We start from the raw sequence: 18020 nt of genomic DNA, 5'->3' as shown, positions 1-18020 counted from the left end.
TGGCTAGCTACAGCTGTCAGCTCTGGCCTTAGCCTCGTGCGTGCTAGGCTTGTATACTGTCTCTTTTCTGTGTATTCATTGTTGTTTTTTTTAAAAGTCTTGGTATTTAGGAAGATGGTAGTTCTCTTGTGATGCTACCTAGTGTATGTCCCTTTTGTGAGTCGAGGAGGACTGTTGTTATTTAATCTTTGCTGACAGCTGTGTGTTGCACACTGACGGTTCAAGCTAATTGTTCGACATTTCTCCCCATTTTGTAGTTGCATCTTAGCTTTTAATTGACAGACATAAAGCATTTGCACACTGTGCTTCACTGTCTATCATGATTTTGTTTGTTTTTATCTTACAGGCAAGAAAAAATTATTAAATGCTCATCCAGTCCTTTCCTGTTTTCATGGTTGTCTTGTAGTTGAATCTTGGTTAGTTAGCTCATGCTGTTGGGCTAATGAATAGAATGTTCCTTGAGTTCTTTAGACATTCCTCTACCCTTTTATTGAAAATGGATATTTTTCTCATATAATGTATGCTGATTATGGATTCTCTTCCCTCTGCTCCTCCCAGTTCCTCTCTACCTCCCCTCCCAACTAGATCCACTCCCTTTCTGTCTCTCCTTAGAAAACAGGCTTCTAAGAGATAATAATACAGTTATTATAAATTATAATATAAACATGTTCTATATTATCTATAATTTAAAAGTAAAGTATTTTATTTTAAAAATAAAAGATTTTAAAGAAAAAACTGACATGTCAGAATTAGACAAAACAAACAGAAGGGAAGGAGCCCAAGAGAAGACACAAGAATTAGAAATCCACTCCTACCCACACTCAAAAACTCCCATAAAAACACTAACCTGGGAGCCATAGTACATACACAGAGGACCTGGTATAGAACCATGCAGGCCCGCCCATGCTCCCTAGTCTTGTGAGTTCATATATGTGTTGTTCACGTGGATCGAGGGGTCATGTTTTCTTGGTGTTCTCTGTCCCCTCTGGCTCTTACACTCTTTCTGTCTCCTCTTCTGCAGAGTTCCCTGAGGCCTGAGGAAGGGATTTATTGGAGACATCCTGTTTAGGTCTGAATGTTATCTGGTCTCTCATTCTCTGCATAATATTTAGACATTTTCTATACCTTTTGTATTTGAAGTACTGGCTGGCTTTTTTGGCAGTGCTCTTCACTCTTGGTTGGCCTTGTACATTGCTTTATGAAGTCTGCTGCTATAGTAATTTTCTTGCTTTTATAAGAAATTTGGTGTTTTTGTCTAACAACTTGATTTCCTTGAGCTTCAACATTTGTTTTTCTGCCTTTAGACTTACGGGGCCCGTAGTCTAGGGTCCAGGTCAGTTTCCCCTTATCCGACATAGTTGGCCCTTTAAGTTGTAGGATTGTCTCCCCTGTCCTCAGCTGTATTATCTGTTCAGTGAGGAGTTATAGACAGGAGGCTCACCCCATTTCCCAGCCACATTTGTTTTCCTAGCATTTGTTCTCTCCCAAATCTTACTGCCATTATTCTGTTGCTTTCTTGAAGTGCCTCAATGCACCTTATGAAATTTTTCATTATGAGAATTTAATTTTAGAGACACAGTTTTACTCTGTAGCCCACCTGGATCCCCAGTTTGTAATCCTTTTGTCTTGGTGTTCCAAGTGCTGGGGTTACCAGCATGCACTGCTCCCATGCCCTTTTTGTTTGTTTGTTTTTTAACTTCTACTGTGCAGTAGATTTGTGCTGCTCAATATGTACATACACGTGCACTATCTCCAGATCCTTGCGTATTCATATTTAATTTCATCTTACGTGTTATTGCAGCTTTATTCTGACTCCCTCCTTGGCAGCTCCTTATTGGGATGGGATCTTGATTAGCTGAACAATTTGAGTTTAAATTTTCTATTCATAATATTACTATTGTATGTATGGATTTTGTGGATGCAGGTGAGCACTTCTTGGTCTGAAAGCATGCCCTTCTGTCGGTTCTAGTGAAGAAGTCTCTAATCTCATCATTAAACAAGGTATGAGAAGGCTGAATATGATCTGTTCTACCACAGAATTGTTTTTTTCATATGTAGTTATATGAAATTAGAAAATATGCTATCTGCTTTCAGAGTACAGTGATGGAACATATCTTGGATAAGAGTTATAGACATTCTTGTTTTAAAAGGGGAAAAATTATCAAAAGAAGAAAGTAGTCAGCAGTTACAAGGGACTTTGAAATCCAGACAGACAAATTCCGTTAAGTTTCAAGGCCTGATTTCAATAATTATCTCCAGCCTGAGTCTTCAACCTCAGGGTCCATAGCTCTGCTGATTATTTCTGAGGCTTTCCCTTTGGCCCCTGTGCCTGTGGATTTAAATCTGTAAAAACATTTGTAGCTCATCTGTAGTTTAGGATAGACAGCTCATGTTTATAGTTGGGTAGCTTTATCAACCTACTCCTCTCTGTAGAATATGGGAGTGTGGCACCAATTCTTTACTCCATCCTCTCAGTCCAAGCCAGTGATATTTCTGCTGTTAAAGCACTCTCAAAAGCTTTTATGGATGTCTGTGTTTTATACGATAGACTAGAGGTCCTCATGAATCTTTCCTGGATAATCACGTTTTTCTCTCTGGCTTCTGAAATCACTGAGGAGTTCTAGGAATTATATCTTGCCCTTCAGAACTAGCAAACTCTTTGCAATCTCTTCAGCAAAACTTCTTGGTTCGTCACTTAGAAAGTTCTACTTTTGTATACAACAACACTAAGATTTCTAACACCCCAAGTATTGGCTGGCCTCCAGTCTAATACCATGTTCTTAATGTCCTGAATGCTCTGACTAGAAGCTCTGTTGATAGTCATATTTCTGTCAACTTTCTACTACAATATGGGAATTCCTTAAATCAGTTTGGGGTCTCTACAGTACACCTCACCTCTTCCGGTGTCTTCATCAGAGAAATTACTAACATCCATTTCTACCAGTAGTTCATATAAGACTATGTAGGCTGCTTCTGTCATTCATCTAAAAACCCTTCCAGGCTTACTCCCAAACCACTTACCTGTACACTACATCTACACTAGCATTCTACTCAAGTCATAGTCCGTATTAGTTTTTTGATGATGTTGTAACAAATTAACAAAGACTTGCCAGCTTAAGATGATACAAATTCATTGTGTCTATAGGTTTGAGATCTGGAATATGTTTCACTAGGCTGAAGTCAGGTGTGTCTAGAGCCATCCCACCCTCTGGGAGAGCCTCAGAAGAAAATCTGTCGCTTTCCCTTTCTCCTTTGGTGGCATTTGGTACGGACCATTGGCCTTCTGTAACTTGGGACACTCCCGTCTCTGTCTCTGTTTTTACCATGTAGATCAGCTCTCCCTCACTTTTTGTGGATGCACATATTTTGAAGTTAAGACACTTCTCAGTCGTTTGTGAACATGTCCCTATCTCATGGCCTGTAACTTGACCACATCTGCAAAATCCCCTTTTAGTGTGGGAAGATTGCATTCATAGACTCTAGGGGTTGGGTTATGGGTGTCTTTTGGCAGCTTTTAGCCTACTGCGATGGTGTTGCATTATATTTGTGGCTGCTATGTAGCCTGGCTCTTGGAAGCATTGGTGTTAGAGATGGTAGTGAAGTGTAAGAATGTGGTGTTTATTTTTCCAATTTGTAGAACATTCTTCTGATATTTTTCTTAAAGGTTGGACTTAAAGCTGCTGGTGTTGTTTTATGAAGGATCTTTTCTTGTCCTTTCCCTTCTGCAAGGCTCATATCATGGCCCTTTTGCTAGATACACTTTTTTAGCAAGTGGTGTTCTAATGTGCTGCTTATAGTTTGCTTGGAATTGAGGTCTATGGAGTGGCTTAATTAGAATATTTATTTCCTATTTAATTTCTAACAATTTGATTTATAGTTCATAGATACATAGCCTGTTTATTTATAATTCAGTATTTTCTCAATACATTCACATTTGGTCACCATTGCAATCAATTTTAGGATATTTTCATCGCCTCAGAAAGAAACACCATTTCCGTCCAACCCCTTCAGAACTGAATAAGCACTCGTATATTTTCTGCTCTATAGATTTGCCTATTTAGACATGTCATATAGAGATTATGCAGTATGCTGTCTCTTGTGTCTGGTGTCTTTCATGTTGCAATACACAGCAATGTTTCATTCCTTTCTATGACTGAATAGTATTTTGTTGAATAGCTATACCACATTTACATTTTCATTTATTAGACGCTAGACATTTGTTTCTATTTTCTGTGTTCTCACTTCTTAGGTCTCAATTTAAGTGAGAAATTAAATATCAGCATTGTCAGTGACAGTAACATCTGTAGATAAGGCTAAGCTCTGTCACAAGGGCTTCCAAGTACTAAGTCCCTAGGCTCCTCTTCTGACTCATGCCCCATTTCTGGTATAAAGCATTTTCTTTAATATGAGCAAACTGGCTCTCCTGAAGGGAAGAGAAACCACAAGGGCAGAGCCATACATAAATAATTACTTTAGAGAGAGGAAGAAGGGTGAGACACTATATGTGTGTGTGTGTGTGTGTGTGTGTGTGTGTACACACACACACACAAAGGCCAACACTACTGTGTAAGGGACCATGGGACATAGAAACTGGAAGGCAAATGGACTACTTTCTTCCCTAAGATGATGGGCCTTTTGTCTACTTACCTGTCTGTATTAGCATCATTCTGTTGCTATGATAAAATACTCCAACAAAGTAACCTAAGGAAGAATGAGTTTATTTTGGCTTAAAGTTGCAGAGGGGATACAGTCCGTTGTGGCAGGGAAGGCATGACACAGGCATGGCGCAGGAGCAGGGGCAGGAGGCCAGCCTGTCACATTGCATTGGCAGTCTAGAAACACAAAGGAGGAGGAGGAAGTGGAGCAGGGCTTACTCTCAAGGCTCACCCCTACTGACAGACTTACTCCTGCAGAGTCACCTTTCATAAAGGTTCCACAATCCTCCCCCAAACAGCCCCACTAGCCGGGGACCAAAATGTGAATGTATACACCTAGATGGAGGGCATTTCTCATTCAGTCACCACATTGTCTTGTCAGATAAAGTCAGTAACATTTTTTTTTAATTGTGAATTGCTGAAAACTTGTAAATCAAATACATGAGCAGTTGGACAGTTTAAATAATAACACCTATTAATTATAATTGTCTCATAATTTATAGGTTTCTTCACCAGCTAAAGGAAGAGAATTCTGAGTTAATCAATCAACTGTGGACTGATATTCAGCAGAAAATCGCTACCCAGTCACAAAGGACTCCTCCAGGATCTCCGTCCTCAGAGCTTTCAACAGAGGATCAGAAAGGCTAGTTGATCCTAGGCAGTATTTCTAGTAGCATACTTTCTTCTTTCTTTCTTTCTTTTTTCTTTTCTTTTCTTTTTTTTTTTTTTTTTTTGATTTTTCGAGACAGGGTTTCTCTGTGTAGCTCTGGCTGTCCTGGAACTCACTCTGTAGACCAGGCTGGCCTCGAACTCCGCCTGCCTCTGCCTTCCAAGTGCTGGGATTAAAGGCATGTGCCATCACTGCCTGGCAATAGCATACTTTCTTAAGTTGGCTTGTTTGTCTGTTTGTTTTGAACACAGTAGTTTTCAAATGCTACTTAACTTTTGGAGTCTTTATACATGGACTAAAATCATGATGACTCTTATTAGTGGAACTGTTTTTAGAGAAAGCTTTTTTCTCTTAAAATGCTTTCTGCTGTGTTCTTCATTTTCAGCTGCTCTGAATGCAACGGATGCTGTCAAGAGAATCCAGGCTGGGCTTCAACCTGAGGAGTCTGCTGAGCCTGTAGACTCCAGCTACGTGGGACAGGTGCTTAACACAAGGAAACAAAGGCAGCCGCTAAGTAAAGGTGCGCGCTTTCCCACTTACACAGAGGAGTTGTTACACATGTCTTCTCAGAGCTTGTCCAACTGTATGTATTTAAGTATGAGTTTGTTGAGGGGAAGCTAAGAAACCCTCTCTGTCCCACACTGTGTGTCACAGAGTGTTATCATATGTTAGCTATAGATAATGCTAACTTTGTGTCAAATTTGTAGGTTTGTATTATAAAGACTGTGGTAACTTCTTTTTTAAAAATAGTGAACAATCAGCCAGGCAGTGGTGGCACACGCCTTTAATCCCAGCACTTGGGAGGCAGAGGCAGGTGGATTTCTGAGTTCGAGGCCAGCCTGGTGTACAGAGTGAGTTCCAGGATAGCCAGGGCTATATAGAGAAACCCTTCTCGAAAAACCAAAAAAAAAAAAAAAAAAATGGTGAACAATCAAAACTTTTTCTGGTAAATTTGTGATTTCCCTGGTTTTGAACTAGAATGACTTTTGTCATTCTCAGTGAAAAGAAAACAAGATATTCGTGCTCCCTCCAAGCAGAAGAAAAACTTATCCTCCAGCACAACCTCTGCAGACTTACCAAGTAACAATAATTCCAGCCTGGATGTCCTCAAACACATGATCCATGAAGTGGAACATGAAATGGAAGAGTACGAGCGGTGGACAGGGCGTGAGGTCAAGGGGCTGCAGGGTGGTCAGGGGCTCACAGGCTTTACTCTGTCCCTGGTGAGCTCCCTCTGCCGTCTGGTTCGGTACCTTAAAGAGGTAAGGGGACAGGTTATGGAATCTTCTCTTCAGCCATAAATAGATGTGATTGTTTTCTCCTTGCTTAACTTATTGCAGCCTCTAAGTAAGAACAGTTAAATTTGAGTAGTTGTATTTTACTCAGTTTTAATATATCTAGTAAAGTTTATGCTTGTAGTCCCCCTTTGTCATTAGATACATGCCTAGGTAAATATTTCTGATGTTACTTTGAATTTTAGAAAAATGTAATTAGTAAGATAAATCTGCGGTGAATAAAGTAATATCGTATGCCAGCTGCATGTATTACTGACTGGGTATCTTGGTTTAAATAGCACTGTTAACTGTAGCTTTGTTATGTTGCTTTCCTCTGCTGGCTGATGCTCTATCAGCTCTGCTGGGAGAGCTGGTTTGCCTGTAATCTGTAAATTTCATAGGCAGGAAAACTGTGGTCTCTGTAGAATGGGAGTTGTCTTATTATTGTGAAAATAATTTATAGAATAAAGAATTGTTTGCTTATAAATAATAATTGGTCCTTAGGTGGGATAGAATTAATTTTCTATAAAGTCTACTTAAGGATCTGGGGAGATAGCTCAGTTGCCAAAGTGTTTGCTTTGAACACATGTGTACTTGAGTTTAATCCCCAAATTAAACATTCTGGGAAAGTGAAGATCATGGTATCCTTGGGGCTCATGAGCCAGCCAGTCTAGCCTGATTGATAAGCTCCACTCCAGGTCAGTGAGAGACCTTGCCTTTATTTCTGAGAATAGCACTTGAGGTTTACATGCATGCATATCCTCACACACATGTACATGCACAGAATAAAAATCTACATACGGTTTACTTATTATGTACTTAGATCTATTGAATAAATATGACAAAAATGTTAAGAAACTTTTACTGTAAGTAGTATCTCTATCACTGTGATTGACGTATCATCTGGAGGTGTTTTTGTCAAACTGCTTGATAATGAAAGGTTTGTGTAGTGTCAGACATGTGAAAGTCTTTTCAGTAGACCCCTATTCTGTGATTATTTCAATTTTCCCTTCACAGTACTGTTTATGTGCCTTGTATGCTATGAGCAGTATCATAGCTAGTAGGTTTCTTCTCCCTTTTTATCTTATATTCAACATGTTCTTTGACAATTTTACACACACACACATACACACACACACACACAGAGGGTATATTCTGATTACTGTCACCCTATTCGCTCCTGTCTCCCTCCCACTCCTGTTATCTTCCCACCTCACAGGATTCTTTCTCATTAGTCTGTAGTCCTTGTGTGTGCTAGTGCTTAGAAAGTGTAGCAGGACATTGTCCTCTGAAGCTTGGCAACTGCAAGATCCTGCTTAGCAACTGCAGATAGACTCAAAGCAATGTACCATATCATCTGAAGAATAGCAGGGAGACCATAACTCAAGCAGTGTACCATATCTTCTGAAGAACAGCAGGTAGATCATAATTCAAGGCAGTGTACCGTATAGACCATGACATGTTTCAAGGCACAGGCCAAGAAGATTTTGTACTTTTCCACCACCTGGCCCCTCTTACCCCCTCCCCTTGTAAAACATGCTATAAAAAAGCATTTCATGTTCAAAAATAAATAAATAAATAAATAAATAAATAAATAAATAAATAATTTTAAAAAAATTAAAAAGAAAAAAAAAGAAAGTGTAGCAGGCCTGGTAACATGCGCTTTGTAACTGTTCACTTACTTTCAATGTTATGATATTTCATAGAAATAGTCAATATAGTACTTGTTTTAAATTATATTTTAACAATCAGTTTGTGATTGGCAGTGTATCACACAGCATGAAATGGAGGCATACAGAAGAGTGTAGAGTGAAAAAACCTAATTCTCATTCCTAACTTGTAGCTAACCTGTTCATTTCCATGTAGCTTACTGTCATGGTCAGGTATCAATGTGTCTTTCTAGACATGAGCTTTGTATCCAAACTCTATTTGTGCATAGCCCTTAACTTTTTAAATGAAAACAGAAGTAGTTCTTTAAGATGAGACTAGAACAAAAAAATGTGTTTTTTTATGAATTAAATGTAGCCTGCTAATGAAAGTTTTAAGTCTCATCATTATCGTGGTTCTTGCTTCTAAGTATCTTTGCTATCTTGTCTTTGTAGAAGTGTAGTTGTCAGTGTGTGACCCTACTGGTTAGAGTTTACTTTTCTTGTCTTTTGCAGAGTGAAATCCAGCTTCGGAAGGAAGTAGAGACAAGGCAGCAGCTGGAACAGATGTTAGGTGATCACCGAGAGCTCATTGATGCCCTGACAGCTGAAATTCTTCTCCTCAGAGAAGAACATAGTACCATGCAGGTATTCACATGCTCTCCCAAAGGCTCCGTGTTTGATAGTGAGTATGTCTGCATGCATGCAAGGTTCTCCTGGAGCTGCAGATGACTTAGCTGCCCCGATGTGACTACCTGTCATGCTCAGCAGCAGCAGTGGGTGGTAATGACCAGTTGTTATGCCAGAGTTCTAGTGTCAAAACTTAAGCTGCATACAGTACTTAGGATACATTTGCTGTTTCTAAGAAACATGCTGTGGAGTGGGGATAACAGGATCTTCATTTCAGTAGCCACTAATCCTGTGCTCATTTACAGAGTGTGAACTGTTCTGGAAACAGTTGTCATTTTAGAAGAAAGGACAGTAGAGCCTTTGAACTCTTCTACAGTGATATTAGATGCTATTTGTGGTTGTTTTCAGTGACTATAAAAAGGCATATAATTTTTCTAGAACACTAACTGCTTGCGTGCTTCTTTAAGTATTCTCTTTGTATGCATTATGTGACTATATGTATTTACGTATGTGTACAAGTCTGTGGAGGACAGAGGTTGATGTCGGTATCAGCCTCAGTCACTCTTCATCTTATTTTTTGAGGTAGGGCTCCTTCGTGAATGTGGAGCTCACCAGTTTGACTAGACTCTGGCCATTGAGCTCCAAGGATCTACCTGTCTCTGTGCCCCCGCACTTGCGTTATAAACATGTGCTGCTGTACCTGGCATTTTACATTGGAGCTGGGGATTTGAACTCAGGTCCTTATGTTTGGTGGCAAGCACTTTACTGACTGAGCAGTCTTCCTCTGCGTACTTTTGATGTTTTGATTGTTATATCATTGAGTTTACCCACTTATGTTAGACATACGTCAGTCCTCATCACTGAAAACATGATGAGTCCTCATCATGCTTGAGAACATAGACTGTCTTATTCACCATTTTGTTGGTGTGAGTACTTGCAGACTGCTACAAGAGCAGGAGGTATAATGGCTTCAGAGTCCTGTAGGATGCCAGGTGGAGGAAGGGAAGTAGAGAGAACAGTCAGAGGTAAGATCAGATAAGGCCCTCACATAGGGCTCTTTGCATGCTAAGTTTAAAGAATTAGGCAAATGAAATGGAGAACCCCTGAAGAGAAGAGGCATGGTATGACTGAAGTCTTAGGAGAGTCATCTAAGCATGCACTGTGCTCTGCTGTGTTATTACCACCCGAAGACTAATACTTCACTGCACTGTGCTGCGTGGACTGTAGCAGAGAGGGCTGCCTTTGTTGGGTCACTTAGTGTCCCCTGACTCTGGTACTAACCACTTAGGAGCTGTTTGAACAATACTATACTTAATTAGTACTTATAAATATTTCATATATATGTAGAAATAAAGAGACATACATTTATTTTGTTCTTAAATTACTACAACTATTTATGAGTGAGCTATGTGTACTTTTCTGATTCTGTGTAACTATCGTAAACTTAGAGCTCGTTATATTGGGTGTTATTGTCTTTATTCCTTACTCCACAGTGTCTTTCTACCCAAAACATATTTCTAAACATAGCTGCTTCCAGAAAGCCAGCCATAAGAAGATTTGATGATTTTTTGGTTGTCTTTCTTGCTACTGTTTGAGACTGGGTCTCATTATGTAGCTCAATATGGCCTTGGCTTTGTGATCCTCCTGTCTCAACTTCTTGCGTGCTAGAGTTGCAGGCATGTGCTACCATGCTTGCCTAAGAAGAGTTGATACTACCAAAAAGAATATAATGAAATCTCATTTTCAAAGAGAACTGCCTCCAGTTAATAGTTGACTAATGCTGCATAGAAGGTATCTTTACTGGCTTCTCTTGAGAACTGAAGCTGTTCTCTGGTGGCCTGTGAAATCACTCTGTTGTCTCAGACTACAGTTTGAGGATAGAACTAGGTCAGGTACCAGGGGATTGCATCTAGGCGTCGTGAGATTGATTCAGATGGAGCATAGCGGTGTGGTCTAGAGCAGAAGTGGGGCATGGGTGAAGACTCAGCAAATTCAGAGTGTGTTTTAAAGGTCAACTAAACCCACTGGAAATAGGGGGAAGAAAAGAATGTGAGAAGGAAAATCCAAAGGTAACTGTGTAGTTTGGGATTTGGGTTTAAAAGATGAAGCTGCCGTGTATGTTGTAGAAGGAGATAAGAGGAACTTGGCTTTATATATTGAGTTTGAAAAGTCTATTTGAGTCCGAGATGGGGAAACTTAAAAGACCACTGAATATATGAGTGAAATTGGGGAGAAGTTGTTTCATATGCTCTATTCTTTGATACTACACTATCGGTACTACACCTACTTTTATTAGTTGTCTGCATTTATCAGCACTTATGATGTGTCATAGCTGTCTCAACTGGTTTCTCTGGTGTTTGTTATAAGGTCTTGGCAGATCATACAGCTCCTCTTTCTTCCCTCTTCCCTTCCATCATCTATGCCTGTAAGAACCATATGCCAATATTTATGAAAGGCCCGCATTTTGTGGTTGTAGTCAGACTTGTTAATTTTACATTACCTGTTTACATCTACAATATGGAAAAGATAAAGAAAAGAACCAATCCATCTGAACTTCTAAACAATGAAGTTGACCTTTAATGTAAGAATAGAATTCCAAACATGTTCAGGTATATGACAGATAATACATCTAATCAGTTGATGTGATGTTTTATTTCTTTTAAATTAGAAATTATATAACAGTAGGTATATACACATACATAGACAAATCTGAGTATACATTAAATACAGTTACCTTTCATAGAAAGCTTTACTTGGACTACATATAGAATGCTGTGCTTTTCTTTTGCTCTTAACATTGTTGCAAGTACATAATATGTTTTCATGACAGTTTATCCATTTCAGTGCCCATGACTGCTTCATTGAGTTCCCCACCTAGTGTATCACTCTCTTATTGTAGCTAGTCATAGAGATAATCTATATGAAAAGATTTTGCAAATTAAAAGCTCTATCAAAAGACTTAATTTTGATAGTGGAGTACTTAGTAATAGTAATTAGTTACTTAATCATTTCATCATCATGATTCCTTTAGAGCATTTATAATTATGAACAACATTGGTTTAGGGTAGGTATTTAAAATGATAACACACACACACACACACTCTCACATCTCTGTATGGCTTACTCTTTATATAATGTCTGATGTCTGTTATGCCAGTGATGTGTGATTTTCTTTAGGCGAGACTTCAGCAGTACATGGTCACTACAGATGAACAGCTTATATCGCTCACACATGCCATTAAGAATTGTCCTGTGATAAATAACTCCAGACAAGAAAGTCAAGCATCAGAAAGGGCAACTGTGGGTAGAAGACTTGTGGATAATGTAGGTAGGTGGAGTCTTATTATTCCCAGACTGTTATTAAATTACCTAATATCCTTAGAGCAGTAATAAGCAAAGAAGGTAGAACTTGTGGATTAGAAGAAGGGGCAGACTGAAATATAATTTATATGAGGTCACTCTCTTCTGGTGGGCCTTGCTATTAATATCTCATTACTATAATGTTGGTGAGTTAACTTTGCTACTAAGAAACCTTTAGTTACCCAGGGGTTATGATACTTCACAGTTGTTATGGGGAATTTTCATTATTGCCTGGAGGAAAGTCAGAAATGTTATCCAGGTGAAGTCTGGTTCACATCTTCCCAAGTCTCAGCCTTACAACCCTGTTAGGATAGCACAGAATGCACCACACTGTTGACACATAACTTACAAAGTTATCCTGTTTGAACCAATGTTTGTATACAGAAGTCAGCATATTCAAGTTTAATTCTTGCCTTATTTGTCATGATCATTAGGAAGCTAATGGTCCTGCAGTGGGTGCTGGGTCTGTGAGTGGCTTTCTTAGATATCTTTGCGTCTTTCACAGTTTTTCCTACTGAAACAGAACCTGCCTGTAAGTTTCTGGCAAAGGAGGATATGGTTGAGAGAGTGAGGACTCTGGGGGTTTTCATACTACTTAAATGCTTTTAAGAATAAATAAAATACCTAGAGGTTGCAGAGATGGCTTCATGGTTAAGAACACTTACTACTCTTGCATAAAACACAAGTTCAGTACCTCTGTGGTAGCTCATAACGCCTGCCCATAACTCCAGTTTCAGGTCACCTGAAGCCCTCTTCTGGCCTTTGTGAGCTTCTGAAAGCATGCAATACACACATGCACGTGCGTGCGTACTCACACACAGAGACACATACAAAATTAAATAGAATAAATGCTGGATTTTTACTTTCATGTCTCTTCCAGCTTTTTGACTCAGTAGTTTAATATTCCCAGGGGCCTGGGGAGTTGGTAAGTGTGTGCACATGCTTCTTTTTTGTTCCTCTCATGTTAGTGTCCTCTTATCTTTCTCAGAGGGTCCTGTTGTAAGCAGTAATGTCTCCATGCCATTGATGTTCAGAGGGGAAGAAATGGTTGAATTCCCACAGGAAGAGTTGCCTGTTAAACTCTCTGAGGGGCCAACTTCCACAGAAAACTTGAATCTGACCAATAATTTCCCAACACATATTTTCGAGCCAGCTGTGATGCTAACACCACCCAGGCAGAAGAGCAACTCAGAATTCTCTCCTCTGCAGGATGGTAAGCATGCTTCTTCTATATTTATATGGAAGCTGTGATTTTTTTTCCCCTTCACTTATATGATAAGTGTGTTTGTGTGTATATGTGTGTTGTACATATATGTGAATACACACACATACATACATAAATACACACACATTAATGCACATGTATTTTTAGGGTAGTTTTCCTGCACCCAGCCATCACTCTGAAAATCACAGGATAACTTGAAGGAGGAAGGACTTGCATTTGTTTCCTGGGTTCCGAGTCTGTGGCCAGCTATCTCTGTTCTTTCTGAATGGTGGTAGAACAAAGCATGGCAGAGGAAAGCCTCTCACCTCATGATAGCCAAAACAGAGAATGAGAAGGACCTGAAAAAGTACTCTTCAAAGACATGCCGCTGCTGACCAGTGTGTGTGTGTGTGTGTGTGTGTGTGTCTGTGTGTCTGTGTGTCTGTGTGTCTGTGTCTGTGTGTTGTGCATACAAATGTCCATGACACACATATGGAGGTCAGAGGAAACTTGTGGTAGTGGGTTCTTGCCTTCCACCATGTGGTTTTTAGGTATCAAATTCAGGTCATCAGGCTTGGTGGCAAGGACTTTAACCCACTGAACTGTGTGTCACTGGGCCTTGAAAAAAATATTTTTAATTATTTTTGTTTGTTTATTTGTGTGTGTGTTGGGGGGTTTCCTTCACCCATGTGAGCCTGTGTGGAGGCCAGCAGTTGACAACATTAACTGTATTCCTTTATCACTCTCCACCTTTTAAAATTTGATTAATGAACTTTGAGAGAGGGGAATAGGCATGTGGATGCCAGGGCTTGTATATGGAGGTCAGAGGACAGCTCTGGGGAGTCAGTCATCTCTGGGATGTCAGACTGGAACTCCAGCCTGTGTGCTAGTGACTTCTGCTGAGACAGCTTCCTAGCACCTTTTTTTCAATGATGTTTTTCAGACATTGTCAGCAGTGGCGTGTCTTTGAAGAGTGTACTTTTTCAGTTCCTTCTCTTTTTTTCATGATTGTACATATTTTGCATAGATTTTTATTTCTTTAAAAATTACAATTGTTTTCTTGTAGAACAGTAGAAGCTAAGTTTTATCATCTTCAGATTTTCTGTATTTTGATGTGTTTTCAGTAAAGGAACTGAAGAAGTTCCAGAGGTTAAAGAAAGTGGCAAATCCTTGTTACTAGAATTGTACTTTACTGTTTCTACAGCAAATAGGTCATTGTCAGATCAGTGTGGTGGAAATGGAGATGGTGCTGGTGCCTTGCCCACTCCTGATTCACTAAGACCCTCTTCTGGACCCCAGCTTGCTTATTCTAGCATGTGGGAATTTTTTTACTTTAATGTTTCTTCTAGCTTTCTAACTCAGTAGTTTACTATTTCTTAGGATTCTGGGGAGTTATTAATTATGTCCAGAATAAGAAAGTAAGCTTTGAGTTGTGATTTTTGTCTATATTAGATTTCTATTCCTTACAGTAATTATTCAAATTCCACCCCCCCACCCCCTACCTTCCCCCACACCAGTGTCTCACTATGCAGCTGGCCTTAAACTCAAGATCATTCCTTCTCATTTGTGATTGCAGGCATGCATCACTGTTTCTGAGTAGGAGGTACATGTGTCAAAGTACGTTAAAAACTATTGTGACACATTTTTTCCCACAAGAGTGCTAATCAGTGGTCTCAGGAATATGAAAGTTTCTGCATATGATTGCACATATTCCTTTATGAGAATACTTTAGGCAGTCAGAAGCTAAACCCTTCTTTTATATGCTTCCTTATCTACTATGACAGCATGGTACTGTGGTTATAGTACTGACTGACTGGAAAGTAAGACGCTTACGACTGTTTTAAACTTCTTCCGTATAGTACTGAGGAGAACTGTTCAGACTCGTCCGGCTCCACGAATTCCTCCCACTGTGGAAGTCATAGAGAAGGAGCAGAACTGGGAAAAGAAGACCCTGCCTACTGATCCAGACATTCAGAACTCAAGTGAAGAAAACCATCTCTTCACTCAGAGGTGGAGAGTCTCTCACATGGGCGAAGACCTGGAGAACAGAGGCCAGCCACCATTTGTTAGCCTGTCACAGCCCCCTTGCAGTTCCCTGCCCAGCACTCAGCAATCGAGAAACCCCATGTTCTCAGAGGAGCCCACAGTGCTAGGAGATGGGCAGCAGCTTAGAACAACGGAGGCACTGGTGCAAAAGAAGGACATAATGGCCCGGATTGCTGAGCTGACACTACAGAATTCAGCCATCAAGGCTCACCTGAACAATATTACCAGCTCAGGGGGAGAGCAAGGTGATGGACTTCGGGAGTCAAGCAAACAGGGAAGTGCCAGCGAAGTGCCTGCTGTAAGTATCAGCTGAGACTGACTGGGAACACTGTTAGAGCTGTCACTACAGTCTAAAGGGACTGCTAGGGACTAAAGATTTGTTTTTGCTCACAGTTTGAGCGGGGTTACTCCCTGAGGCAGAATCTATTGTTCTACTCCTTAGGTTAGACAAACAGACTCTCATGGTGGCTGGAACACATAGATAGAGGCCACTATTTCATGGTGGCCCAGTGGGTCAGAGGGTCAGAGGGTAAGGTATATCTCTTTAAGATGTGCCCAGGTGATATAATTCTTCTAGCTAAGTTCTATCTCGTCCCTGTCATTGCCTACCCATAATAATATTACGTTGTAGATCCTTCAGAGGATCAATCTTTCATTAAAGCCCTCAGGAACCAGTCACTCCCCAAAGCCCATGAGCTGGTAAGCAAGGCCCTAGTAAATGAATTGATATATTTCATACTCAAGCTATAACAGACATCCAAGAGGTTTCTTTTCCGAATTGACTCTGTATAGCTTTAATATATCTTCCTTACAAGATAGATAAAACCTACCTGTTAGTTTGTTTTGCAACATAAAAGAAAAAAATACATGAATGCAGAAAACAGAACTAAGGAAAATGTGAGAGGGCTGAGGATAAGCTAGGAATGAATGATACGGAATTAGGAGGTCCTAAGTGCTTGCTGCACAACTGGATTTTAATTAGAAGTACTTTACTCTTAACATGGCCTGTTAAAGAGTAGTTGGCCCTTAACTCTTGAGTAACTTTTTCTAGGGCTCAGAATGAGTTTTCCTATAGAAATTACATTTAAAGAATCCGTTAGACTTTAATGTGCATGTGAACAGTCTGAGGACCCTGCTAAATGATGTAGTGCCTGACTGAGCAGGCCTGGGACTTGGTCAGTTCCCTTGTTATGCGCCCTGCCCTGATGCCAGAGCTGCTTTTAAAAACAAATAAATTTAAGAAAAAAACAGAAAAACAAAGAAAGACCCCTAACTGTTCTTAGTCCCCACTGGATAAGCCTCCCTGCTCCTAGTTACTGTTTCCCAGCTCTGTAACCACTTATCTGCTCCTAGCTTCGGCGAGGTCAGCTTACAGGAGTAAGAGCATGTGGAGTTGTCTTTCTGTCAATGAAGACATTTTATAAATAAAGTCTGCTGATTAATCTGATCACTTAAATTTTTCTTTCATCGTTTGTGGGGAGAACTGTGAATCTGAGTCCCAGATGGGAGTGTCCATGACACATCCTGGTCACAGAGGGTCCTTTATTTGACCCTTTTTGAACAAAAGTGATTCCTGTAAGGATCTGACACTGTTCCTGCTGTCGGAAGGTATGGGCAGCCTGGGGATAGAGGGTTTCTGAGATAGCTGCGTTCCTAAGAGCTTTCAAATCATGACTGAGTGTCGAGGAAAGTGGGAGGTGGAAGTAGGTTATCGTTGGCTCAAGAGTGCAAGCCAGGAAGAAGCAAGCAGTGGGCAGCAGCCATGTACAGGCACAAGTTTGTTTGCATATTACATTATATGTTTGTAGAGTTTTGAGGATCATTTGAAACAGATCACTATCCCTTTTAAAAAGGTAACACAATTAAATGTTGAGCCTGTGCCCTTTCTAAATATTACAAATACTAGCCTGGAAAGGGAGGTCCGATACTGCTGCCTTTACTATCCCTTTTCTATTTTAATTGGAAATACAAATTGACTCTTATTAGTTTACTTATCTTTTAAAAAAATAAACAGACAAAAAGCAAAAAAATCAACAGTTCAAATTAGTAATTTCTAATGTAACTAAATAGAATTATTATGAATGGTAAAAGTAGATTTTTCTTGTCTTTTCAAATTAAACTTACATTGTATCTCCAGAGTAGTTTTTTTGTTTTGTATTGTTTGGGCTTTTACTCTCTATGTAGACTATTTTACTGTCTTATCCTCCTTTCTAATCACAGATATTCTTGAATCAGACTTCTGAAGTTATAAGCAAAGGAATAGTATTTTTACGAGTCTTTGCAACATAATTCATGAACATTGTTTGAAGATTAAAGTTTTAAAAACATTCTTTTCAGACTCAGAGATATTTCTGTGTAGTCTGTCCTCGTTCTACTCTATCATCTATAGGACACTTACCTCACTGGCAGACATGTCTTTGCTCTTGTGATTCATAGTGTCTGTCTGTCTGTCTGTCCGTCCGTCTGTCCGTCCGCCCACCTCTCTGTGTCTCTCTCTCTCTCTCTCTCTCTCTCTCTCTCTCTCTCTCTCTCTCT

General features: G+C 39.8%; 1 protein-coding gene across 1 annotated transcript in view; it reads left to right on the top strand.

Annotated features, from left to right (window-relative positions):
- Spice1 (spindle and centriole associated protein 1) overlaps window positions 1–18020 on the top strand; it is a 46952-nt gene that overhangs the window by 23252 nt on the left and 5680 nt on the right. The window contains exons 8-14 of the mRNA XM_028752437.1: window positions 5159–5298; window positions 5711–5845; window positions 6325–6587; window positions 8762–8893; window positions 12053–12203; window positions 13224–13448; window positions 15299–15783. Coding sequence (XP_028608270.1) covers window positions 5159–5298; window positions 5711–5845; window positions 6325–6587; window positions 8762–8893; window positions 12053–12203; window positions 13224–13448; window positions 15299–15783 — 1531 coding nt within the window. The remainder of the gene's footprint in view (window positions 1–5158; window positions 5299–5710; window positions 5846–6324; window positions 6588–8761; window positions 8894–12052; window positions 12204–13223; window positions 13449–15298; window positions 15784–18020) is intronic.

The sequence above is a fragment of the Grammomys surdaster genome, unplaced genomic scaffold, assembly GCF_004785775.1.
Source record: "Grammomys surdaster isolate TR1022 unplaced genomic scaffold, NIH_TR_1.0 125901, whole genome shotgun sequence".
NCBI classification, from domain to species: Eukaryota; Metazoa; Chordata; class Mammalia; order Rodentia; family Muridae; genus Grammomys; species Grammomys surdaster.
Note: the sequence above shows the minus strand (reverse complement) of the source record. Positions and strands in the feature narration are given on the sequence as shown.